This window comes from Notechis scutatus, chromosome 4 (assembly GCF_049901735.1).
Source record: "Notechis scutatus isolate UNSWTSFEM ecotype Mainland chromosome 4, rNotScu1.2, whole genome shotgun sequence".
Classification (NCBI taxonomy): Eukaryota; Metazoa; Chordata; class Lepidosauria; order Squamata; family Elapidae; genus Notechis; species Notechis scutatus.
Genome location: NC_142012.1, coordinates 83,358,463 through 83,386,259, shown reverse-complemented (window position 1 = coordinate 83,386,259; position 27,797 = coordinate 83,358,463). Strand labels below are relative to the sequence as shown.

The window sequence follows — 27,797 nt, the reverse complement described above, 5'->3', positions numbered from 1 at the left end:
ATGTTAAATTATATTCCAGAAATTTGGAATCTATTAAGGCATGAAGAATTGTAAATGCATTGTCTGTGAGCCTCAGCTAAGAAGATTGTTTTTCTCTGGCGGAAAGACTCTAGGGTATTTGATCTAAGAGAAGCTGAGATTCAGTGCGTACATGATTCTTCTTCTTTCTTTTTATTACGCATTAAACATCAAAGCAAAGAAATTAAAAATTAATTCTAGGACAACCAAAATGGCCTGCAAACAGGATTCCTTAAGGAGTATCTCCTTATATTGAGTAGGGTACATAGATACCAGGTACATATTACTATTTTAAACAACTGGATGCGAGAAATATGTCTAGTCTATACAGGTAGTCCTCGCTTAATGACTGGTTGCTCGGCAACTGTTCAAAGTTACAATGGAGTCTCCAAAGGTTAATGACCCAGTTCCAGGGATCCAATGACTGCACACCACCCTAGTGGTCACCTGATCACCTGGATCACCTGTGTGGCTGGTTGCAGTGTGAGGTGGTCACATGACTATGATGTAGGATGTTTTTGCCAGTTTGTGGCCATTTCAGCTGGCTTCTGGCAAAAAACACCCGTGATAATACATTCATTCATTTAACAATTACAATCTCCACTTATCAACTGCCACACACACACACACAAAAAATCCACACCAAAACCTCACAACATCAGGGCCGGTCACATGGGTGCCTCAACTTATGACAGTCAAGACTTATGACAGAAAGTCTGGGTTTCATTACGGTCAGAAGTCAAAGGATTGCCCAATAAGCATGCCATCTTTGCTGTTAAGGTTTTGTGCTTTTTCATTCAAGATTATTTAAAAAAGACTTTTTTTTAATTAGGTAGACTTAACTATTGTATAGATTATTAAATCCATCTATCAGTTCTGGACTGTAAAAATCTGGACAACCATTAGAGGACCAGAAGACATTAGGATGTTATCTATCTTGGCTTTGAACTAGTGAGTGCTATGATTTTTATCTGGTAGATCCAGATAGAGGAACTACTAGAGATGTCCTTTTACAGGGGAAATATTACATATCCCAGGATATCCACAATCTTGCAGGAGAAGCAGATAGCTCTGGACTTTGATGCTGTGGAGTGTAGCTGATGCTCATCCATCCAGCAGCATCTCAAGCAGTCTGGTTGAGCAGAGAGATGCCAAGAAAACATTGAACAAGCCAATGTAGTATAACCAACATTATGTTGGACCTATTCTGGAGGCCACCAAGCTCAGTGATTAGTGAGTGAATTAGTGATTAGTGCCAGATACATTTTTCTTGTGAAATATCTCCTGTGTTGGTTTGGTTTAGGCTGCATTACTGGAGGACATTTGTTAAGGTAATGAAGATTTAATAGCTGACCAGCTGTTGTAAATGCTGATGCAAAGAGGAGGAATCAGCAGGGTTATTGCCACTTTATGACTGAGGATGGGTCAGCAGGGTTATTGCCACTTTAAGAAGCTGTCTATATAAGGGAGGCCATGAGAGGGTGTCGCTCTCTCTCATCGTGTTCTATCTCCATTGTATATATAAATACTTTTATGCAAAGTATTTGGATGGCATTGTTAACCTGGGTTGAAAGAATACAAATGGAAACAATATCTCAGTATCTTCTCACAACAGTGGAAGGATGAGCTGGTGAGGATTTTCCAGAACACAGAAGATGAGTGATACTGTTCCCATTTATCCATGTATTCGTACTCATTTATTATTTATATACATATACCTGTTTATGCTTATATGTTTATATGTTATGATCATACTTATACTTGTTTTCTCATACATGCTTGACAAACAAACAAACAAACAAGTCATGTTAAAGGGGGGAGGAGAGGAAAATGAAGGCAATCCTTTTTGATCAGATACAGAAGTTAAAGTCAGAGAAGGTCCCTTAGAAGAAACCTGAAACTCTCTCTTTATTGAACACAGAAAGGAGGGCTTTTGTAGCTGAGGTTTGGGGTAACTCAGCAGGGACAATGAGATATCTACTTATGTTTACCTCTCTGAAGATGTGAACTGTAGGACTTGAGGTGGCAGGATCAATCCAGATTTGCTCACAATTATCAAGACTCTGGAGTATCCATACTGAATCCTGAGAACAAGTAAGGGTTTCTCCTCATTCTGCTGATGCTTTTGTCAATTGTTATATTATTTCCCTACAATCCTCCAGACTTGTAGCTCTGATTGTTCAGGGCGTAGAGAGTTGGGGGAAGTTTTCAAATATTCATTCAGGCTAAAGGAATACTTGTAGGTTCAAGGATTCTCCCGTATTTTTAACCAGGCCTCAAAAATATTGTATGATGCTGACTTTCCAAGGCCACCCACTTTTCAGCTGCATGTCATGTGTCCTTACTCCGTGGGCCCCATCATGCCACCTGCGCGTTTGATCTAAGGAATGTGCTAAATAGATGCATACGTCATTTCTTGCCCGTGTGCTGCCAAGCCCCTGCTGGCTTGTATGCCCACACTTGCCTCTTTGCTGGAGGCAGCCTGTAGGCCTTTGTGCCTGCCATGTGATGACAATCCAGCTGGTTTTGACCAAAATGGCCCAATGAATGGCTATGAATGTCTCATCTTACACCTGTGTAGCTTCCAGGCTGCACACCTGCCCCATCTGGCATAGTTACTCAACTCTGAATGGTTCTTTCACAAATGCCAGACTCTGGAGCAGCTCTGTTCCTATTTGCCAAGCTTTCTCCACTTTTGGCAGCTTCACTCAGTTCAGAAACTTTTTCTGTGCCAAGTAGCCTGCACCAACCTAGGTTTCTTTCTGCGGTTCCTATCTTGCCTGCTTACACTTGTCTTCTCAAGAACCATTTTGGGAAACTTTGGAAGACACAGAACCATGCCAATCAACATGCCTACATGTCTGGTATTGATCTGCCTTAAATTATTTCTGAGGAAACAAACTCCTTTCTCAAGGAGATCTTATTTCTCTCTTACACAGAACAATGTCATCAATGCACAACCTCATGGCTTTATGTTCCACCAAGGATTGGCCTCATCTGCATGATTGCAACGAGAGGGTGATGTTTAAAGAAGGCATGCCAATGTTGGCAGTTTAGAAAGCCATCCCTTAGAGCAGGAGCCTCCAACCTTGGCAACTCTAAGAGTTGTAGACTTCGACTTCCAGAGTTCCCCAGCCAGTCATGCTGGCTGGAGAATTCTGGGAGTTGAAATTCACAGCTCTTAAAGTTGCCGAGGTTGGAGGCTTCTGCCTTAGAGAGCAGAAGACATGGGACATTATGATTTTGGAAACCTTGGGCAGGTCGATTAACAATTTTCTACTGTAGGTCTTTTTAAGCCACTGTGTCTTCAGAATATATAAAACTAAGGTTTTACTTTGAATCGGTTGTTATCATTTTTGTTTTTAAAGTTGGAACACAGGGACGATTGGTTCAGTATGTCAAATTTACAGAATCCTTCTTTTATGGTTAGGAGGTTGTTGGGATGTCCCTGTGGTCGAATGCTAACTGGATTTTCCCAGGAGAGAAAGAATGCATTTTGGAGTAGCAAAAGCAGGAGTGGGATTCAATTTTTTTAACAACCGGTTTTGTGGGTGTGGCTTAGGTGGTGGGTGTGGCTTGGTGGTCATGTGACTGGGTGCACATGGCTTGGTGGTCATGTTATTGGCTGGGTGTGGTCAACTCTATATCACTCACATCGAGGCACGCATCTCCTCGCCTGGCCTCTCATGACTGTGGGGATGCTGCAACAGTCGTAAGTGTGAAAAATGGTCATTAGTCACTTTTTTCAGTGCCATTGTAACTTTAAATGGTCACTCCACACAAAGGAGGTGAAAAAAACTCCAGAGACGTTCCTGAGACAGGAAGTCTAGTCCTGCCAAGAATGTAATAAGGGTTAATGGAGAGGCAGTTTCTGTAAGCAACACCAGAATGTTTCCTTCCTGCCTTCCTTACAGGATTAGGCCAGTAATTTCTTCTAACAACTGGTTCTCCGAACTGCTTAGAATGTTAACAACCTGTTCTAGGGAATAGGTGCGAACTGGTAGAATCCTACCCCTGAGCAAAAGGCAGCAGAGTTTGGATAGTTTGGGTGGGAGGAAGAGGGAGAAGACAGTCCCTCCCTAATCATTCCCAAAATGTGCATTTCATGGTGCAAGTAGTTGGCTTTAGTTTTGCAAGATATCTCTCTAGAGGTGAGGAACAATAAAGGAAACCCCTTAGAAACAAGGGTGTCAAACTCCAGACCCAGGGGCCGGATCTGGCCCACAGGGCCCATGGGGCTGCCTTGGAAAAAGCGAAGGACCGGCCCATGGTGCCTCTGCCAGCAAAAATCAGAACTTGGGAGAGCCACGTACGGCCCTCCTGAGCTCCGTTTTCATTGGCAGAGGGTTGCAGGAGGCCATCACAGCTGAAAACGGAGCTTGGGAGCCCGTTTTTGCTAGCAGAGCACTTGGGCCACCACAGGCACCCCCCCACAAGTGATGTTGAGCTGGTCATGCCCACCCTGGCCCCCTGAGGTCAAACACAACTCTGATGCAGCCCTCAATGAAATTGAGTTTGATACCCCTGCCTCAGAAGAACCTCAATGTGCCTCTCTAGGCTTTGGGAAACCAGAGAGTCCTTCACTCATCCTGCCGGTGCTTTTCAGTGTGAGGTCCCCTATTATGTAGGCCACCCTAGCTGCTATTGTGCCCTGTTCCCCTACAAACAAAGAAGTTGTAGGGGTTTTTAATCTTTCATTCATTTATCCTAGAGTTGAAGTTATTTTTTTTCCAAAGTGGAGTGGCTCAAATTTAATTCTTCCACCTCCAGATTCCAAGGCACAATTCTAAATGGAACCATAGACTTTCCAATCTGCCTCATTTCTTGTCTTTCTCTATCATGGGCAGGCCATGGAAAACCTTGGTCCTTCCAAACCTAGTTGACCTCCTGCAAGGAGCAATGTTTGCTGTTAGGAGTACAATTCCAGTAAGTTTCTTCACTGGGTGTAGTCAGTTTTCATGTGTAACATTGCAGCCTCTACCAATCTAAATGCCAGCCAGCGTCTGAATTTGAACTCACACCTTCTCTCTGCCATGCACATCAGCAGGTCTGCTTGAAAGGTAGAGAAAAAACATTGTTCTTTGAAAAGGGAAAAGTCTGAACTGCAGGCCAAGGGAGCATAGCCATGTTGGGCATCTCCCAAGCAGCTCTTACAAATAACTATAGAGTTACTACAGAGATTGAGGAAGGTCTGTGGAAAAGAGACAGAGGATTTAGGTTAAATTTGGGGACAACTGCTTGCTTTGTTCTTCAGGCAGAGGCCACTGAAACTTGGATACTTGCATTATGCTGAGATTTCCTAATTGAAAATAGATTTATCTGGACAACCATAGTCAATTTTTGAGATAAGTGGTTCCAATTACTATGACTAACAACAACAAAAGATCAAAGAGAAACCTCAGTGCCTCACCAAAATCAACAACCTGGAGATTAATATTAATCAGTGATTGTCTATTGATCTACTTTCCAGAACATTTTCTATCTAGAGTCATGTTTTTAAACTTCTACATAAATTAGAGCAAATGGATTCTAAGATCCTAATGAGTGTGATTAATTCTACTCATATACTCACATGCTCTATTCTGAACCTCACTTTGAACTGCAGATTTCTTAATGGGAATATCTAATTTTGGGACTTTGTTCCTAGTTTTTTTTCATTTTTGTTTTGTTTTTCTGCATAACATCTTGCCTGGTAAAAAGCTTTGTGGCCCTTTCTTGATCCTGATAATGAAATTGCCTAACCATATTTTTTAGCGTGTAAATACTAATTTTAACTTATAATTTTATAAGGGATGCAGTAGCTCAATGGCTAAGTCGCTGAGCTTGTCGATCAGAAAGGTCAGCAGTTCGAATCCCTAGTGCCACGTAACGGAGTGAGCTCCCGTTCCTTGTCCCAGCTTCTGCCAACCTGGCAGTTCGAAAGCAGGAAAAAAATGCAAGTAGAAAAATGGGGACCATCTTTGGTGGGAAGGGAACAGCGTTCCATGCGCCTTCGAAGGTGTTTAGTCATGCTGGCCACATGACCACGGAGACGTCTTTGGACAGCGCTGGCTCTTTGGCTTTGTAACGGAGATGAGCAGTGCCCCCTAGAGCCGGAAACAATTGGCACAGACGTGCGAGGGGAACCTTTACCTTTTAAGTACTAATTTAGTGGATTAATCTTTTACTAAAATCTCTGAGTAAGGTGAGCAGTTCAGAAATATGAAATGTAAATAAAATTAATAAAATAGAGCATCACAGATTCAGTCCCACTAAAATTTGCAAACTGAGTCTAAACACAATTAAGTTTGAATTGAGTCCATCATGGATACTGTTTGAAGAGAGTTCTGTCAAATTTACGTTAGGATTTCATTAAAAAGTATCCTTTCTTTTATTTTCACATGCCTTCCTTCAGTATAATTCTCAATAGTAGACCGGTTTGTCTCGTCTCCTCCTACTTACACTTGAGAAGGTCCCGTATCCTGATCTGAGATCTTGGACTCTTCTAGTTGTTGGTATGCTGGTCCTGTAATGCCATTGAATCTACCCCGTGGCAAAGGAGGAGTCCTTCGAAAGGCATTTCTGTGCAACATTCCAGGTTGCTGACCTGCATTGCAACACGAAGAAAAATTCCTAGGAACAGAAAGGGAGAAACCATCAGAGTTCAGCTCTTGGAAGGAAAGTTGTACTACATCAGTAACACAGAACACAGAATAATAGGGTTGGAAGGCACCTCCGAGGTGTTAGTTCAACTCCCCACTCAAGGCAGGAGATCTTATACCATCCGGTTCAAATGGTTGTCCAGTCTAATTTTGAAAACCTCCAGTGAGGGAGTAACCATAACTTCTGGAGGCAAGTTGTTCCACTGGTTAATCATTCTCACTATCCGGAAATTTCTCCTTACTTCTAAATTGGATCCCTCTCTAACAAGCTTTACTTCTTGTCTTGTCTTCACAAGAAGTCCATTAAGTAACCCTTACTTAATGGAGTAGAGATAACAATGCATCAACTTTAACCTTGGCCAAATAAACCAATTTTGTATTCATTCTTTTTATTTCTAACAGCCTTAATCTTTCTTTCTTTCTTTCTTTCTCTTTCTTTCTTTCTTTCTTTCTTTCTTTCTTTCTTTCTTTCTTTCTTTCTTTCTTTCTTTCTTTCTTTCTTTCTTTCTTTCTTTCTTTCTTTCTTTCTCTCTCTCTCTCTCTTTCTCTCTCTCTCTCTCTCTCCCTTCCTTCCTTCCTTCCTTTTTCTTTCTTTCCTTCCTTCCTTTCTTTCCAGTGTAACTTTTTATCCATGTCTTTCTTGTAACCTGTCATTCATAAACCCACTATCAACTCAGTCTTGAAGTTCTCAGCAGAGGTGGGCTGCACAACCAGTTCTCTGGTGTGAGTGTACATGTGCTTGTTTCACTTGCACGCACCCCTTTGGGTCAGAAATCAAGCTTCAAACATGCAGCTAATCAACTCAGGCAGCTCTGGTGGCGTGAAACTCAGGGGTGGCGTGAAACTCAGCTGGGCAATGTGGATGGGGGGAATGAGTCATAAAATTAGTTATATATGGAAAGGGCAGGTGGGCAGGCCCAGCCAGTGATCACAACTAAGGGTTCACACAGAAGTGGTCTTCAGCTGGTTCAGACCAGTTCTGGAGAAGCGGTACCGGAACTTTTGAGTCGTTCGGAGAACCAGCCAATGCCACCTCTGACTGGACTTGCCAACCCCATCTCTTCTCTGCCTCACATCGAGTCCCAGCTGATCGTCTGGGTCTCCTTTGGTTGCCCTGCACAGGAGAATGGAATTGGAAAGCAGGTTAGTGGGGTGGGGAGGGAAGGGGGATTTTGCAGGATCCTTCCCCTGCCACGCCCACCAAGCCACGCCCACAGAACCGGTAGTAAAAACTTTTGAATCCCACCACTGGGTTCGCCTGACCAGGCAGCAGCCCAGCCCATGTTCTCAGACAGAGCTTGTTTCCATGCCACATCTTTTAGAAGTCTATTCATAGAGGCACATGTTTCTGTTGACACTATTAAAATTAAGTTTTGAGTTCATTGTTCAAAAATATCCTCCAATATGTCAGAATGTTTTGCTTTGCTCTGTAATTGTAAATCAAATCAAGATCTTCTTTTCCTTTTAATTGTAATCTTTAGTTCCCTCTACTGTCCAGATTTTTAAATTGTATCTTTTAAAAAAAACACCATTTTCCCATGGGAAGAATTCTTTATAATAAATTCCAAAATTTTATTTCAAACTTATCTGGACTCTTTGTCTGTTTGTAAGTTTCTAAAATCAAAGTTTCAAGCACGTGTTTGCAATTTATTAAAAAAAAAAAAGTTCTTAAACTTTTAGTGAACACTTTCCTTTCTTTGAAATAAATTCACCTGGTGCTATAACACTTTTTGATTCCAAGGATTCCTAATATCTGAAACACAATTAACTTGTAATTTCTAAAAGTGATTAGAACAGCAAGTATGTGAACTTGAGCAAGTGTCCTTTCAAAGATACTAAGCATGCGGTGAGCAAAATATCTCCCAGAGTTCTAAGCCCACCAGAGATCTCTATCCTGTTGTCTTCTCATGAGGAGCAACTGTCTGGGACATTTGTGGGCAATCTCAGCTCTTTTCTTTGTCTGGGGAGGAAGGGCTGATTTACCAGCTCTTACTTTAATTTTAATCATCTCCCAAGGAGAGCTACACATTTTAGCACATCAGTCCACCATTTCTTCCTCTGGAAGTCCCTTTTTAAAAAAACCTTCTGGATTTTTTTTCTTTCCCTTTTAGTTTAATTTGTATTATGTTTATCAAAAATTTAAAAGCCCCACAACATCACATAAACTTATGTGATTCCTTCACTGATCAATGGTAACTTATAATTTTCAAAAACTTCTCAGACTTTCTGTAAGTGATTTGCTTAATAGATATTCAAAACTCTGCTTCGGGAACACTGGATGCTCATAATTCTAACGTTTTCACTTCCCGTTTCTGTGTAAGATTTTAAAAATGCTGTAAGTCAGCAATAAATCAAGATGTGTTTCAAAAGTGCTGTATGTCACTCAGTGATGATGCAGGACCAAAATATGAAATCAGGCAGATGAGTAATATATCACCTATGTGTAACACTCATAATCTAATAGCATAAAGTAATTTTAAGGAGCTACATGATGAAGAACATCAACTTTAGGTTTATTAATCACTATATTTGGAAGCCTATTCCCCATCTCTCCCCCCTTTGATTTATTAAATATCTGATTTGTAAAATGTACAAAAGCAAGCTTATAAATCACCTCAGGCTCAAATCTCTTTAACTCAAATCTGTTTATACATTACAAGGCTAACATTATGACTATGATGTAGCACATGCAGTGGATAGGCTGTTGACTTGAATTTCAAGTCCCAGTTCAACTTTGGAATTCAACTTTCTGCCCATTATTTGCTACCTAAATCCAGCTTATTATAGAGGGCTATTATTATGGGAAGAAAGTAGGGGGGAAATGTGTGTTGTTTTGTTTTCTTGGAGAAAAGCAAAATAATAACAATAATTAGATGCAATCCACAATGTTAACTAACTTAAAGCAATGCTCAGAGAAAAGCATTGGAAGCCTTATGCCTCATCATTAAGCCCTGCTTGTTCTTCCTCATCTACCTTTCTTCAGCACAGGTGGATCCATTCCATGTGCAGAAATCCACTCAAGGGCTAGAAAAGCAGATCAGAATATGCTGTAGCAGATGACCAAGCTGAGCCCGAGGGAGGGGCTCAAATGCTTCATCAGTTTGTAGTCCGTACAATCCTGTAAGAGACCCATGTCCAGCCTCTTCCCCCTAAAAAATCCATTGACTCTTATCTGGCACCAATTGGCCTTGATCAGATTTTTGTGTGTCTAGGTATCATGGAATAAACTCATAGTGATCTTGAACTCTGATTAAACATGGCAGAAGAAAGAAAGAAAGAAAGAAAGAAAGAAAGAAAGAAAGAAAGAAAGAAAGAAAGAAAGAAAGAAAGAAAGAAAGAAAGAAAGAAAGAAAGAAAGAGGGAGGGAGGGAGGGAAGGGAGGAAGAGAATAAAAATGGAAGGGAGGGAGGGAGGGAAGAAAAAGAAAAGGAAGGAAGAAAGAAAAAAGAAGGAAAGAAAGAAGGAAAGAAGGAAAGAGGGAGGGAGGGAAGGGAGGGAGGAAGGGAAGAAAAATGGAAGGAAAGAAGGGAAGGAGGGAGGGAAGAAAGAAGGAAAGAAAGAAAAGAAGAAAGAAAGAAAGAAAGAAAGAAAGAAAGAAAGAAAGAAAGAAAGAAAGAAAGAAAGAAAGAAAGAAAGAAAGAAAGAAAGAGACTGCACTATCTCCAAATTGCCTCCAGGCACAATTTAATGTGTTTAATATTAACTGTTAAAGCTCAAACCTGGCAGCTTCTTCCACAAAGACCTTTCCTGTGGTTTATATCATCATCATGTCCTTCCAAGAGGCTTCCATTGCTAGAAACTCAACCAACTGGTGTAAAGAATATGATCCTAAGAGGCATATGTTTTCCCCAGGCTCCCATGATTTATCAAAATGCTAAAAATGTATTTCTTTCACTAAACTTTGTTAAGAGTTCAAATTTAATGATTCTATTTTTTTTTAAAAAAAAGCTTCTCATTTTTACTCTCAAAAGGACTGGGTAAAAGGTAGAAAACAAATGAATAAGTAAACAAGGAGCTTACACATGTAGAAACTACAATATTTCACAATATCATTAACTGATTGTGAACATTGCGTCATTTTAAAAGACTGGAATTTACCTAAGCAATGGATAAATATCAGGAATCACGAATGGCACACAGTATATTTCATAAAATAAATTTCTGAAGGATAATAAATTCTGTCCATACTCATAAAAAGTCTGTTTTAATTTAAGAATCCTGTAAAAACAAAATATAAACTTTATGCAGACACTAACTCCATTTTGGGTGTCTATGGAGATTCTCCATCATCCAGGTCATGCTTGTCCCAAAGGTGCTTTTTCAAGAGGCAACTGGACTTTCTTGTATCTTTTGAAGACATTTCGCTTCTCATCCAAGAAGCTTCTCCAGCTCGGACTGGATGGTGGGGAAGGGAAGGATTTATAGAGCCATCTAGGTCCAAATTGAGCAGCCCTCTCTCAACAGAAGGGGAGGGACACAACCTCATCTATCTCCAGACTACAACACAGCTCCTTCCACCAGTTCCAAGAAGGCTCTCCAGCTATTTGCACCACTCAGGTGATCCTAAGGACACAGATAAATCCCCAGGTGGCCTCAACGCCCCTCTAAAACATGGGTGTCAAACTCGTTGTGTCACATTGCCATCACATGATGTTTCACCATGTTGTTTTTCCATTTGCGGAGATGGGGTGGATGTGGCCTGCGCATGATGCATCCAGCCTGCAGGCCATCAGTTTGACATCCTTCCTCTTAAAGTATGCAAATGACCAGCTGTCTGCAAGGAATATAAATCCTTCCATTCCCCACCATCCAGTCAGAGATGAAGAAGCTCTTTGGATGCAAAGCGAACCTTCTCCAAGGAAAAGAAAAGTCCAGTTGAAAAGTCCAGTTGCCTCTTGAAAAAACACCTTTGGGTCAAATTTTGGATGTGGTACAAATGCACACACTGAATGCATTGAAGACTCAGAACGCTTCCCAGTTTGAATTAAATTCTGTGTCAAGTCTCCTTTTATGATGCAGAGTTATTTTATACATCAAAGTGTGCTTAAATAGGCATTCTTCCACAGAAGGAATTAAGCATACTTTCTCATAAAATACCATTGCAGCAGCTAGCATATTCAAAGCTAATTCACTATACTTTCTTAGAATATATATGGCTTTGTACATTTTAGTTAAAATGTCACAGATTGAGAAGGGAATTCAACTGTTAAGATTCAACAATTTCTGCACCACCGTATATGAGGGAATTATCCAAACTGAATGTTATTTATCCAGCAACATTTGGAAAATGAACTATTATGTTTACAGCTAGTGTAGGACTAAGGTAATATGCCAACAACAGAACATCTTTTTATGGATTTTCTCTGTAAATATAGCATGAGGGTAAAATTAATACTCTTCTTTCACTGAAATGCCCATTCTTGCATATCTATCACTGCATCTAAGTGCTACATCAGTTCAATCCGACACTTTCTGAATGTGTGAATCACACTTCACCAACAATTGATCAGCTGATGCTGTAAGTCACACATTATACAATTTTCAGTCAAGTCTTCTCAAATTCTGCCTACTTTCTGCCTTTTTTAAAAAAAATTCTGGGTTACTCATTCATTACTTATTTTGGAGTTTCTGGTGAATCTCAAAAAAATTATCTTTGTCTGATTGATAATCAAATCTTGTGGTCATAAAGAACATGCAATTAAGGGTCATTTTCTGATAGATGAGATAGACAGACAGACTGACAATATAAGGTCCTTTGTTTCTGGCTTGTTGTCAGTTTTAATGTTTCTTTTTAAGTTCCAGTGTCCAATAGTTTAATGTTTTTAATCTTGTAATTGTTTTATACTGTTATTTATGGCATTGCAAGCTGCCCAGAGTTGCTTGATAGTTGAGTAGCATATAAACTAGATGATAGATAGACAGACAGATGATAGATCGATAGATAGATAAACAGACAGATAGATAGATGTTGTTCAGCTGCTAAGTTGTTTCCAACTCTTCAAGATTCCATGGACCACAGCATGCCTAGATAGTTAGAAAAATAGAGAGATAAAGAGAGGGAGAGGAGGGAGATGAGAGCGAGTGAGATATGATAGCTAGACATAGAGATGGAGATAGAGATGGAGATGAAGATAGAGATACATCATGACCAATATGCTCACATGGATCCACTCTCCTTTGCTCTCAGTCCCTATCAGCCAATAGAAAGAAATAGAAAGACCACACTTAACCAGCCTTTGCTGGTTACAGGCACAATGCAGAGTAACTCCCACCCGCCCTTTCTCTTTTTTACACTGAAACGTATTTGCCAGCACAAGTCAGTTCTGCAGCCTCCCTTTGGGTGGGTGGGTCATTCACTTTATTTATTTATTTATTATTTTATTTATTTGATTTGTCAATCGCTTACAAGATAATGGGTATAAGTATAAACATGAGTAAGAATACAGGAAATAGGTACGAATAAATGGGGACAATAGGACAGGGACAGTAGTCACAATGGTGCACTTATGCATGCCCCTTATGAACTGATAAGAGGATTGGCAGCAGAAAGACCCCTCTGTGTAACTGGGAAACAATTATCTTCCTAGCTGGCCTGTGACTCTTGTTTAACACTCCTTTGAGTCTAGGCTCTTGATAGAAAAGGGAAAGGGGGCAATCCAACAGCTGAAATAATGGCTTCGACATAGGAGAAGACTCTCCATGCTCCCTGCTTAACAAACAAATGGAGGTTCTCTTAAATATCTCCAGACTGCAAATGTTTCCTAAGTGACCATGTTCATCTGCCTTGCATTTGTCTCACAAAAGAAACACCGATTTAAAAAAAAAAAATCCACGTCCTTACCTATGTGGCTTTGCAGCCTGGCCTCCTCTGTCTGTAGACAAAGCTTCAGGGAAGGACTGAGTGCCTGAAAAACTAGATTCCATCATTTTCCCCATCACTGGCTCTGGGTGTCTTCTTGTTGTTGAATACTGGGAAGGAAGAAAGGAAGGAAGGAAGGAAGGAAGGAAGGAAGGAAGGAAGGAAGGAAGGAAGGAAGGAAGGAGGGAGGGAGGGAGGGAGGGAGGGAGGGAAGGAAGGAAGGAAGGAAGGAAGGAAGGATACAAAGGAGTATGTTAAACACTTTCAGAACTGGACATCATTGTACAATAGATCTGGCGGACAGCTTCAATCCAGTTCACCACCAACTGATGCCCATCGTGTCTTTGCTCAAATTAAATATATCCTGTGAAAAAAAATGTTCATCTCCAGATGATCCTGGTTGCATTAAATCTGGATCCTAATCCATAAATACAGTGAGAATAAATGGCACATAAGCCACTGTAACATTGGTCTTGCCAAATCACCCCCCTCTCCATCTATGATGGTTTGGATGAATGTAGTGCTGTTCTTTAAGCTAAGGTAGGCCATTGGTTCACTTTTGTTAGAGGTGAATTACTTTTCCAAGGTGAGGATTATTGTACTCCAAAAATAGAGTAGAGTGGAGTGGAGTGGAGTGGAGTGGAGTGGAGTGGAATGGAATGGAATGGAGTAGAGTAGAGTAGAGTAGAGTAGAGTAGAGTAGAGTAGAGTAGAGTAGAGTAGAGTAGAGTAGAATAGAATAGAATAGAATAGAATAGAATAGAATAGAATAGAATAGAAATAGCAGGACCAAGAAAGAGAAATGAATAGGATCAAAACAAAAGCTAAATGTAATTCATTACATACAATGTATATGCATTGCATTATCCTATCTATTTATTCCTGGGAATGTCTGGCAAGGCTTGGGGTGGGGGAACTGTATGCAGACCTCTGACTTCAAGGATCTCAGGTTGTAATTGTGAGATGTTCCTGGGCTCAGGAATTCTTCCTGCCACTGACATTACCTAAAGCATCTAAGTAATCTCAAGATTTATTGACTCCATTGGACTTTATCCATTATTTTGGCAAGCAATGCCTGAAAACAAAGACACCAGAAACACTGACAATGGAGGCAGGACATTTTAAGCCAGTATTATAGAAGAAGAGCAGGAACAGCCTGAGCGTGGAGTCAAGAGAGGAATCAGCCTGGAGTCATCATATTATCACAAGTGATCTAAGTCCATCCCTCTTGAATTCCATTGACTCTTATTTAGCGCCAATTTAGTGCTTGTTAGTTGACTAGATTCTTGTTTATAGGTATAAGAATTAAATCAGCTTAACTGAAGTAAGATATGTGGTTCTGATTCTTTGCACCTGAGAAGCACGGATGTTTGCACTTGCAGGCTGAGAATGTTCCAAACCCAGAGCAGTTTCTTGCATCGAGGTTCTTCAAGATTCCAACAATAAAATAAAATAAATAAAAATCTGGAAGATGTTCCACTATGCTGTCTTACTAAGCAATGACGACCCCCTCTAATATTTTATTTATTGAGTAACTCATTTTTAATGTGGCTTCTTCTTATACTCTTTCATCCCTATGTATATCAGTACAATGTACAAAAGTTGATTATGATAAGGTGCAAGGCAATAAAATAAATAATCCACATCTCAATAACAATCCAAATATAGATTGTACTGAATCCTTCATCCCTGTGTATACCAGTACAATGTACAAATGTTGATTAAGATACAATGTAATACAATTTCAGTAGCAATCCAGATATGGATTTTTAATGCCCTATGACTGAATATGCTCCTTCACGTGATACCATTTGGCTTAAGAATAAGCATTAAATAAAGAACAAAATAAATTGAAATGGTGAATGGTTTATGAAGAACATGACTGAATATGCATTTACAGAAATATGCATATGAGTCAATGTTTGCATTTTTTAGCTGAGACCATTTAGGGTCAAACAGATGCACAAAATTACATAGAAATTTAAAGTATAGCTCTATTGTTTCTTCTCTAAATAAAATCATGAACACTGTTCTCAAATGAGGATCAAAAGCCAAGAACTCTCAGAGATCTTAATAAGAAACACAAGGTATTTTCTTAGAAAGTGCTGCATTTTCCTTTCATGTGAGATACTGTACGTTAGTTTACTTTATTGATTAGCCCATGGGCCACATCAAAGTGCAGAGTTCCAAACACAAATTATTACTAAAATCCAATAAAAACAATTTAAAATAGGATTGGAATAAAAGAGATATGCATATGTAATCTTTCAGTGCATATATATATATATATATATATATATATATATATATATATATATATATATATATATATATATATATATATATATATATATATATATATATATATATATATATGGTGTTCGGCTTGGTTCGGTATTTTCCCACGTCATTGTAGTTGTTCTTTTAAAGTTGTAGCAACGTTTCAGCAGAATCTCATCTGCCATCATCAGGCTTCTGTATTGTGTCCGTCTGTGAGTCAGACTTTTACAGTGGTTTCAGATTTGAATTTGGGGCAGCCTATTGCTGTGCCAGAATGGTTTTTTCTTCATCCTGATTGGTTGGGAGTCTTGGTCTGTGTTTATTGGTCTCGGAGTTTGCTGTGTTCTGCTTGATTGGTGTCTCTAATATCTTCTGTCTGTTTTTGGCTCTTTTGTATCTTGATTGGCTGGCAGCATTGTGTTGCTTTATTGGAGGCCTTTAGTGCAGCTTGGCTTCGGGTAAATGGACGGCTATCATTAGTTAGGAAGCTGGGTTTCATCTGGGTGCCTGGTTGGGATGTGTTTGAGCTGGAGGTATCAGGGGGATCTGTTTGTGCCCAGGTGTTTGCCTGGCTTGTGGTGTGGAGATTTTTTTGTTTGTGAGTGCAGGCTTCCAAATGATTGACAGCCTGGTGGAATCATCTCTTCTATTCATGCTTTCTGGTCTTTTTTCAATCTCTATGGCTTCTCTGATGATTCTGTGATTAGGGTTTTCTATAGTGGCCAGGGTTTTGGTGCCATTGAAGTTGATGCTATGACCTGTGGCTTCCATGTGTTGGACTAGTGAGGAAGTGTGTTCCAGCTTTTTGACTGCATTTTTGTGTTCATCCAGAATTCGAATCCAGAGCCCTGGCCAATGCCATCCTCAAACCCAAACTATGGTTAAGATACATCGATGACACATTCGTGATTTGGCCCCATGGACAAGAAAACCTAAACAATTTCCTAACACACCTAAACAGCGCACACCCCAAAATCAAGTTCACCATGGAAACAGAAACAAACAAACAACTACCATTCCTAGATGTACTAATCTACAAAAAAACAGATGGCACACTAGGACACACCATATACCAGAAGAAAACCCACACCAACCGCTACCTCAACGCCCAATCCCACCACCACCCAGCACAGATAAACTCCGTGGCTAAAACACTAATTACCAGAACCAAACGCCTGGCAGACAAGACACACATTAAGACTGAACTATGCACCCTGACTAAAGTACTGACAGCCAACGGCTTCCACAAAAGCAAAATCACCAGCTTGATCCACAAAAACACACTGAAACATAATAGAGACCCAGAAGATGAACAGACCTATGGAACAGCTGTCCTGCCCTACATAAGAGGTACTACAGACAAAATTAGTAAGGTACTACACAGACATCACATCAGGACTGCCTTCAAAACAGACAGAAAAATAGCAGCCATCCTTAGCAACCCCAAAGATAAAATTGACCTGGAAAACCAAGGCATATACGAAGTCCCCTGTGCATCATGCCCGGCCACATACATTGGACAGACCAATAGAAGAATAAGCACCCGCCTGGATGAACACAAAAATGCAGTCAAAAAGCTGGAACACACTTCCTCACTAGTCCAACACATGGAAGCCACAGGTCATAGCATCAACTTCAATGGCACCAAAACCCTGGCCACTATAGAAAACCCTAATCACAGAATCATCAGAGAAGCCATAGAGATTGAAAAAGACCAGAAAGCATGAATAGAAGAGATGATTCCACCAGGCTGTCAATCATTTGGAAGCCTGCACTCACAAACAAAAAAATCTCCACACCACAAGCCAGGCAAACACCTGGGCACAAACAGATCCCCTGATACCTCCAGCTCAAACACATCCCAACCAGGCACCCAGATGAAACCCAGCTTCCTAACTAATGATAGCCGTCCATTTACCCGAAGCCAAGCTGCACTAAAGGCCTCCAATAAAGCAACACAATGCTGCCAGCCAATCAAGATACAAAAAGAGCCAAAAAACAGACAGAAGATATTAGAGACACCAATCAAGCAGAACACAGCAAACTCCGAGACCAATAAACACAGACCAAGACTCCCAACCAATCAGGATGAAGAAAAAACCATTCTGGCACAGCAATAGGCTGCCCCAAATTCAAATCTGAAACCACTGTAAAAGTCTGACTCACAGACGGACACAATACAGAAGCCTGATGATGGCAGATGAGATTCTGCTGAAACGTTGCTACAACTTTAAAAGAACTACAATGACGTGGGAAAATACCGAACCAAGCCGAACACCATATATATATATATATATATATATATATATATATATATATATATATATATATATATATATATATATATATATATATATATATATATATATATATATATATATATATATATATGTTCTTTGAAGTCTTCCAGCATACATCTATTTTAATTATCAGTATAACTCTTATTTTTGTTGAAAACTAACCTATAGACTACATTTAAATTTAAATAGGGAACCATTCTATTTTCATTCTCTCCAACCTCCAAATCTTCCCTCTGTAATTTCCCAGTTAAATAATTGCACAGCTTCTCAAACATGTAGACATTCCTGCTGAGAATCTGTCCTGCATGGAAAATTCGGAATCTCATTAAAATTTAAGTATTCAACTTTACTTCCCTTCAGGCTTAGAAAAAAATGCTCTTCAACTAAAAGTCAACCCATCTCCCTTGCAAAATCTGGAACATTTGTGTAGTTGTACAAAATGTCTCTTTTCTTTTCATTCTAAGATACTTGGAAGTCACATCTTAATAATGGCTAATTCTGTTAAGTTTAAATCCATGCCTAAGTCATACAGTTCCATTTTGGTGTCTTGGACTATCTAATATCTCAGATACTTTTTCACATATACTTAACAGTTTTATGTGTGTCATATGTGCTCCAATATGGATACCATCTTGATTTTTTCGGACCACATCCTGAAGAAATCCCTGATAAGTATATTAATTAGGTCTCTGGGACTACAGGACATTTCAAATTGATTTAAACTGATTCTTCTTCATTCAGGCAGTCAATTTGACTTGATAAATCAAATTAAATATATCCCATTGAATACAAATTAATTCAGATGCTTCTATACTTGTTTTTTTTTAGTAATAAAAAAAGATTACTTTAATCAAATTGGGTCAGATTCAGACATCTGGCCCAAATCAGTTCAAATGTCACAAGTGGAGCATTAAAATAATAAGAACGAGAACAACAACAATAATAATCAATTTAAATATTTCCAAGCAGAACTATTTTCCAATTCAATGGAACCTTCGAAATGGATCTCCTAGGCATGGCTTCCTGTGTTTCTATAAAAATCCATCTGTAGTCATTTTTATATATACCGTACATATTTCTGTATAAAGTCCAAGAATAAGTCTTACCATTCGAATTTTCAATGACTTCTTTGAATTTCCATTCATTAAACCTTACAAAGAAGATTCCAGACTAGAAACTAGTTTTCTCAAAAGTACGTGTGAAGCCTCAATGCAAATACATTGAAAGCACACTCTCTTATAGGCTGATTTTGTAATGCAGTTTTAGCTCTGCATACTATTTTTGTATTTCAAGCGACTGAATTTGTAGCTGGCACAGAGAGGTGACAAAGAGAAGAAGGAATCTATTATTTTTTCTTAACTGCAGTTAGGCAAACAGCTGAAAACATAAATGAGCTGGCTGAAGTGGAAAGCAAATTTGCAATGCATTATAAGTAGCTACAAGGGGAAGTGAAAGAATTATAGTTATTTCTTCACATTTACATATCACATTCTCCTGAGCAAGAAGCAAAAGAGCAACGATAACATATATTTCTGCACCATGCATCCCGATTGGGGGTACAGAGAAGTCCAACCTGACAGTGCAAAATAAATTCAGACACAAAATCTAAAAGAAAACATAGTCATTTGTTGATTGAAGTGATGTAAATAAAAACATAAGCCAATAAAATAAGAAATTCCTAAAGTTTCCAAAGGGAAATGACAACACTCACGTACTGTAAGGGATGAACTCAGTAACAGCCAACATTTCATGACTATCAGCAGTACAGATAGTCCTTGACATACGATTACAATTTAGCTTAACATTTCTGTTACTAAGTGAGACAGTGAATCACTGAAGTTGATAAGTTAATAACACAACTGTAAAGTGAATCTGGCTTCCCCATTGTTCTGACCAAGGCTTCTGAGCCCATAATGACGCACATGCTTATTTTAAAAACAAGTTGTGTTTTATTGCAATGCTGGGAATTGTTTTCATTCTCAGCCGGTAATGAATCTCAAACAGTCCCTCGAGATAAGCACCCACCTTTCTTTCCTGTAAAGTGCTGCCAAGATCAGAAGTGTCAAATAAACAAAAACAAAAACCAACTGAAGTACAAAGAGCTTCAATAACAAGTCTGAACTGAACGAATGACTTTGCTTCCTGCAAAGGTTTCTCTACCTTTGTACTTCCTTTATCCCTTATGGGAGGGTCAATCACCTCCCAGCCTTACTCCCAAGTTGCCCCTTCTGCTTCAGCTGCTCTTGCCTTCTAGCAGCTTTGCGCACACGTGCACTGGGAACAGGCTCACCTTGTTCCTCTGCCTCGCTGCTGTCAGACTCAGAAGGCAGCACCCCACTCCCAGATGGTCCTGGCCCCATCTCTGCATCAGACACAGGACCCTCATCCAAGTCCTCTCCAGACTCTCGGACTGATCCCCTTTCTTCCCCACTGTCTGATTCCACTGCCGTCTGCACCGGCTGCCAGAGAACCACAACTCTGTTTGTCACATGACCTTGAGGGACTCTATGACTGTCATAAATATGAGCCAGTTGCCAAGAGTCTGGATTTTAATCATGTGATCATGGGGATACTCCAATGGTCATAAGTCTGAAAATGGTCATAGCAGGTCACTTTTTTCAGTGCTGTCGTAACTTCAAATGGTTATTAAACAAAAGGTTGTATCTCAAGGACTACCTGTAGCATTTCCCCATCCTTGGGAATATCAAAATATCTCGGCTTTTCTCAGAGAAAATCTCAACAGGATTAAAACCAAGTTCATACTGCCATACAGCTGCAGTTCAATGCTTTGATTTGGGAGTAAAAAATTGATTAAGCCAAATCTGGTCTTATTTTAAATCACTGTGATTTTATGCAAAGTATAAGTAATGAGTAACTTTCCATTATAAGATCATCCACTCCAATGAATAATGCATGCAACCCCATTTTCTCTCAATGAAGGATGAAAACCCTGGAAAAATAGATTAAAACTCTGAGATGGAAACCATCTCTGTCAATGCCACCATGTCAAGAGATTCGTTTATTGACGTGATGGCATGTAAGAGGTGCAAACAATAACAAAATGCATGTCCTATTTGAGAGAGAGAGAGAGAGAGAGAGAGAGAGAGAGAGAGAGAGAGAGAGAGAGAGAGAGAGAGAGAGAGAGAGAGAGGGAAAAGCAACTTTTTCAGCTTCTATGATAGGTTATCCAGAATTTGTATTCATTTCCATCTTTTCTTTGCTTGATATCTTGGATTTTTGGGGAAGAAAATAATGCAAGCAATAATTATGAAGAACAAAGGAACAAAGAACAGGAATATGAATATAAATATGATCACAGTGAACACATAACGAACATTTTTTTAAAAAAAAAATCTAACTTAAAAGAGATAAATTATAGAGAAAATGTCAAAGGCCCCTTGTCATCACTTTAAACCTCAGAGTACCTCCAAATAAATGTTGCCAAACTTTTAGTTGTGAACTGGCTGATACTGGGCAGCATAATTGCTTTCTTAATTTATTTATTTCCCTCCACGTATGTGAAAATAATGGCCAAAATGATTTGTCAGTGACAGCGTTTCTTAAAGGTCTTGAACATGGACAGTAATGTCAAACTTCCTTTGACACAGAACTCAAAAAGATAGAACCAAGTCCTGTTTAAAGTTTTGAGTTGACTTAGTGCCTGGGAAGAATTTGTCAGTCTTTCAAAGTAGATTAAGTGAAGAGATAGACACAAGAAGGATTCTAGGAGTGAAATATTCCTGGATATATTAGGATGTAATTACAACATCTTGAAATTCTGTCAAGGTTTCTTTCTGTTCCCTATTACACTAAGAAAAACAAGACAGGATTGTTTTAACTTTTATTCTCTGCTTCAATAGCAATAGCCCTTAGATTTATATGTTGAGACTCTGGAAAGAGTGCAGAGAAGAGTAACAAAGATGATTGGAGGGCTGGAGGCTAAAACATATGAAGAATGGATGCTGGAACTGGGAATGGCTAGTCTAGTGAAGAGAAGGTCTAAGGGTGATATGATAGCAGTCTTCCAGTATTTGAGGGGCTTCCACAAAGAAGAGGGGGGTCAAGCTATTCTTCAAAGCCCCCAAAGGCAGGACAAGAAACAATGGATGGAAACTCATCAAGGAGAGAAGCAACCTGGAACTGAGGAGAAATTTCTTGACAGTGAGAACAATTAATCAGTGGAACAACTGGCCTTCAGAAGTTGTGGGTGCTCCAACACTGGAAGTTTTTTTAAAAAGATGTTGGATAATCATTTATCTGAATTGATAGAGGGTTTCCTGCCTAGGCAGGGGGTTGGACTAGAAGACCTCCAAGGTCCCTTCCAACTCTGTTGTTCTGTTATATACCGCTTCACAGAGCTTCCCAGCCCTCTCTAAGTGGTTGACAGAGTCAGCCTATGGCCCCCAACAATCTGGGTCCTCATTTTACTGACTTCGGAAGGACAGAAGGCTGAGTCAACTTGAGCCGGTCAGGATCGAACTCCTGGCAGTGAGCAGTGATTTAGCCTGCAATACTGCATTCTGACCATTGAAACTTCAATTGACTGTTTAGTCTTATGACCATATAAAAAATATAAAGCAAAAAGAAATATAAAACAAAAATAAAATAGGGGATGTAAGTCCAGTGTAAAATAGATAAAAGAAAAATACAGGGGTTGTTGACTTATGACCACACTGGAGAACCAAAATGTCTGTTGCTAAGAGAGACAATTGTGAGTTTTGCCCCATTTTATGACTTTTCTTGCCACAGATGTTAAGTGAATTGCTGCAGTTGTTAATTTTGTGGGTTGGTTGGATTGGGTGGACGGTTGGATCCTGCTTCCCCATTGACTTTGCTTGTCAGAAGGTGGCAGAAGGGTTCTTCGTGACCTTGGGAATGCAGCAACGGCCATCAATATGGGCCAGTTGCCAGCCTCTGAATTATGATCACCTGATTCAGGTGATGGCTGTAAGTGTGGAAAAGGTCATAGGTCACTTTCTACAATGCCGTTGTGACTGCGAAAGGTCCCTAAATGAACTGTTCTTCACCAAGGACTACTTACAATCATAAAATGCCATATGTGTTAAGGAGAAAAATAAATAAATCAACATCCAGGTAAATACATTGCCTTTATGGATACCTCAGTTTGTTAGAAATAACGGGTATTTCGGTCAAGTGCCTTCGCTACAAAGCTAGCAAGATGATGTATAACCTCTGCGGATGATGTGTCAATTAGAAGCTAGGAGGAAATCGGACCATTCGCAATACAGATCTTAGTGTTGCTATTATTCCAAGTAGAAATGTTAACTATCTAAGCCTAAGAGGGGCCTATAATTGACAGTCAAGCAACATGTTGATGGCTGCAGCAGTACCGCACATAAAATCCTCTCACGATGTGGCAGGTGGTAGAAGCATCCGCCTTGGACCATATTTGAATCCAACCACTCAACTCCTGCTAGGCCAATTGAGAGGCTGCCATCCCCCATGGCCATTGTGGACAAAACAGCATAAAACTGAGATGCTCTTCTCCCCTCTTTTACCCCCCCCTCCAGGGCCACAGGTGCAAACTAGGTCTGGGACACAGGAAGAAGTGACCGTGAGTGTGCCATCAGCGTTCCAACATTCAGCCAGCATAATAAGGGTTAACACGGGCACATTTACTTACGTTTTGCAGCTGGACTTGGCTTTGGGCCCTGGTGTCTGTTTTTGCCATGATGCTGGAAGCATTAAGGCTGTAGGTTTTCCCGTTCTGTATCTCTTTCAACTGTTCCTGGATGTACTTCGTTTGCTTTCTACAAAGAAACACCAACCAACCAACCAACAGACAAAAACAAGGGGGTTAGTTACCTTCGAATTCACTTTGTTTTGTTTTGTTTTGCTTTTCCACTTTTAATCAAAAGTGAGTGGCAATGGAAGAACAGAGCCAACCAGAGGTTGCATTGGGTTCTTCTTTAGCAAGGTCCCAAAGGCATCAGGCCAATGATGTCATATGGTTTAGGGCGGGTCTGCTGGATGCAGAGCAGCTCACAGCGTGATGAGATTGAAAGGGGGACAACTGACATCATTTGACATAAACCAGGTTTTTAGAATCGGATGACCGAATGCCATGGCGACTGGGAATTTGGAACTCATCAAGAGAGAATGGATTAGGAAAAGGCTGGGATTAACAGTGCAAATACAGAGGCATATTTTGCTAAATGAGGAAGGACAGATCAGTTATACTGGCTCCCTCTTATGAAAAGGATGAAAAAAAAAAAAGAAGTGATGGGAGTAATTATTTTGCATTGAATATGTTGGAGCAGAAACTTGCTAAATGAATTAAAAATAAGGCTGGGCAGTAAGATTCTATTTACACATCAGCACTTTCTTTGGAAAAGAAGTCAAGACTCCTGTAATTTCATTCATTGAATGTGTTAGCAAAATATCTATAAAAGGAGCTGCTCCGCCTTTTGTAAGAAATTGTTACCCAGGTAATCATGACTACAATAAAATGCTACATAAGCAACTGGCTGCACTTCACACAATTTTATACACAGTGTTCTTCAATAACTTAATCGCTCTCAGATTAACACAGAATTATAACCAGTTTTTAAAAGTGAATGTTAAAGGGATTATCAATCAATTAATTTGTGGGAAATGCTGTAGAATGCATAATTGGGGAGTAATAATTTGTAGAAATACAAAGGTTTTGGGTTATACATCAGAGTATCAGTAGACTACACATTTTGCTATAATAATACATTGGAGAATCATAAATGTGATTCTTTCATTACATAGAATTCAACATGTTGGAAGATACACATCGAGTGGTAAGGACTGTTCATCAACTCATGATCACAAGAGGGCAATAGAGCATAGATAGAGATTTAAGGATTTCATAGTACAGAAATATATGTAGCTCAAGATTAAACTGTTGGGTTATTGGTGTTTTTCTGAGCTTGGTTGTTTTCCTGTAGATGTTTCATTACCAGGTTAGGGAGCAAGATCAGTGCACGGGAGAGTGAAATTTAGGAGAGAATATTTGTAGCTCAGGGTTGAACTCTCTGAGCTTGGTGGTTTTTCTTGCAGAAGTTTCATTTCCCAACTGAGTAACATAAAATTGCATTGATGATGTTACCTAGTTGGGGAATGAAACATCTGCAAGAAAACCACCAAGCTCAGAGAGCCCTAAGGATCCCAAAATGAAATGTGTAACTATATAACTAAAATATATAACAATATATTGCTTATATATAGCAGTGTGCTTGTCAGTCTTGGCACAAGACTGACCATTTTCCTCCTTAATAGTTCCTTGATAAGGATATTGTTTATGCCTTGACTGCTCATCTGGTGCTGCTGGGAAGATCTATTCTGCTCGGAATAAGTTGTTTCCTCCTTTTATTCTGCTATTTAAACAGTGTGTAGATATGTTTATCTGTATTTGTCTGTAGATGGCTGGTTTGTCTGACTGCTTCAGTTTCCAGGAATTCCCCCGGCATTTTTGGATTTGGCTCGGTCAATCATTTCCTTGCTGAAATTGTGGTTGAATTTGTGCATTGAGAAGTTAAGAAATTTACATCATTGCTTCTGATTGTCAGGCGGGGCTCATTAAATCATTCTGTAACGCTAGGGAATTCCTGGAAGTTTGGCAGTCTGGCAAGTTTTCATGAAGTAAGGGAAACCTAGGTTTGTTGTAGCCTAATCCAGTAGAACAGCATTTTCTTAGAATTAAAGCTTAATATAGTTTCAGGTATTGATTAAGATAGAGTTTTTCTAAAGACTGTATCATGGTTCCTTCTCCTTGTCCTTCTCTTTCTCTCTTTCTCTCAATCTCTCTCTCTCTCTCTCTCTCTTCCCCTCCTCCTCCTCTTCCTCCCCACCCTTCTCCTTCTTCACTCCTTCTTCTCTTCCTCCCTCTCTTTCTCCTTCATTCTCTTTTCCTTCAACCTCTTCTCCTTGTCCTTCTCCTTGTCTTTCTTCTCCTTCTCCTCCTTCTCCTTCTCCTCTTTCTCCTTCTTCTCTTCCTCCTCCATAATTTTTTGCAGTGGATGCTATGTTAATGGGTAATGATTGATCATTGCTTAATATCAAACCCTTAACAACAGAGCTTGATCAGGAAAGCAAGATTCACACTGAACTTCATTAATGAGGTTTAATTTTAAGGCGGAAGGAATTAGGTTACAAATCTTGGAAACTGGATTAACAAAAATGCTTGCCCTCCATGAGTTCATTATGGTGGGGGTCTCTAGGTGTTGCTTGATCTCCCCACCACCACTTAGAGTGGGCAACTGAAATGGCCAACAGTCATTTCCTGAGATAAACATGGCATTTAACATCCACCTACCATTTGTTAGTATTGCTTTGATAGACTCCCTCAGCTTCAGTGAATTTTCTTATAGATTACTGCAAACCACTGTGAGTCTTTGATAGATTGAGTAGTGTGTAAGTGGAACAAAGAAACAGAGTAAATGAAAATAAATTTTAAAAAATACGTGGAAGGATTGAATCCGATTTAAAATAATGGGGCAAATAAATAATGTTTTAAAGTCCCTTCCACTGAAATCCATGGGATTTAACTCAGAATAATTCCCAGTACGGTGAGTTTTCTCACTCACCAATATTATGCATCAGGATAATTGACCTGTTTGGCTTCCCCTGAAGAATGTCAGTTTTTTGTTTATTTGTTTGTTTTGAAGAAAACAAATATTTCTCTTTGCTTCCACGAATGAAACCACAAAGGGAAGAAAATGAAACACGATCAGGGAGGGAGTAGCATTAAAATGCCAAAGCCCTTTATTCTTGCAAAGGACATAACATTCCTGATAGCAAGAACAATTTCACAAGAGATAATTGTTTATTGAAAATCTTAGCTCTTTCCCGTGAGGTCTTATGGTGCCACAAGATTCACAGGTATTTACAATCTTACTCATTTCATTCTACACAGAGTATAATAATACTTCTAACACCATCAAACAACCACATATGTCTATCTCAGATCCTTCAGTAAGACTCAATAGGAGGATAAAAATACCAAATATGATTTGAACACCTGGCTGACTGAAACAAATTATTTTAATACTACTATAAATTGTGGCAAAAGAAAGCAAAGATACCAACATTACCAACAGTAACAGGTGCCTTGTGTGCAATCCCAAGACAACTGTATGCCCTTGGCATTGACAAAATCACCATCCGTCAATTGCAAGAGGCAGTTTTACTGGAAGAGCTTACATCCTGCAACCATATCTTTAACCCCAACAAAGGATAACATCTGCCTATTTCAGGTCCTTGGGAAGGATTTGATAGGTGGATAAAACACCAAGTCCAGATATCTGGCTGACTACGCAATGGACCATAATATAAAAATAAAATATAATACTTGAGTATAATATGAGAATAATTCATAGGAGACCAATGGGTTATTTTATAATCACTGCTAGGACAGGGGTGTGGAACTCGATTTCACTGAGGGCCACATCAGAGTTGTGTTTGACCTTGTGGGGGTCTGGCTGGGGTGGGGTGGCCAGGGTGGGTGTTGCAAGCTCAACATCACTCATGTCGGGGGCACCTGTGGTGGCCAAGTGCTAAGGCAGGGCTTCCCTCAGACCCTCCCTCACTCTCATTATAATCTCCTTCCTTTCTTCCTTCCTTCCTTCCTTCCTTCCTTCCTTCCTTCCTTCCTTCCTTCCTTCCTTCCTTCCTTCCTTCCTTCCTCCCTTCTCTTCTTTTTCCTTCCCTCTT

The 27,797-nt window shown here is 39.6% G+C and overlaps 1 protein-coding gene across 2 annotated transcripts in view; it reads right to left on the bottom strand.

The window, feature by feature from the left end:
• Positions 1–27,797, bottom strand: part of NRG3 (neuregulin 3) — a 424,549-nt gene that overhangs the window by 2,270 nt on the left and 394,482 nt on the right. Inside the window, exons 6-8 of one of the 2 annotated variants that reach the window (XM_087963965.1) lie at positions 23,743–23,869; positions 13,501–13,628; positions 6,460–6,630 (exon numbers count right to left, since the gene is read on the bottom strand). In XM_087963965.1, the coding sequence (XP_087820091.1) occupies positions 6,460–6,630; positions 13,501–13,628; positions 23,743–23,869 (426 nt within the window). The remainder of the gene's footprint in view (positions 1–6,459; positions 6,631–13,500; positions 13,629–23,742; positions 23,870–27,797) is intronic. The other variant, XM_087963966.1, reaches the window with a different exon arrangement.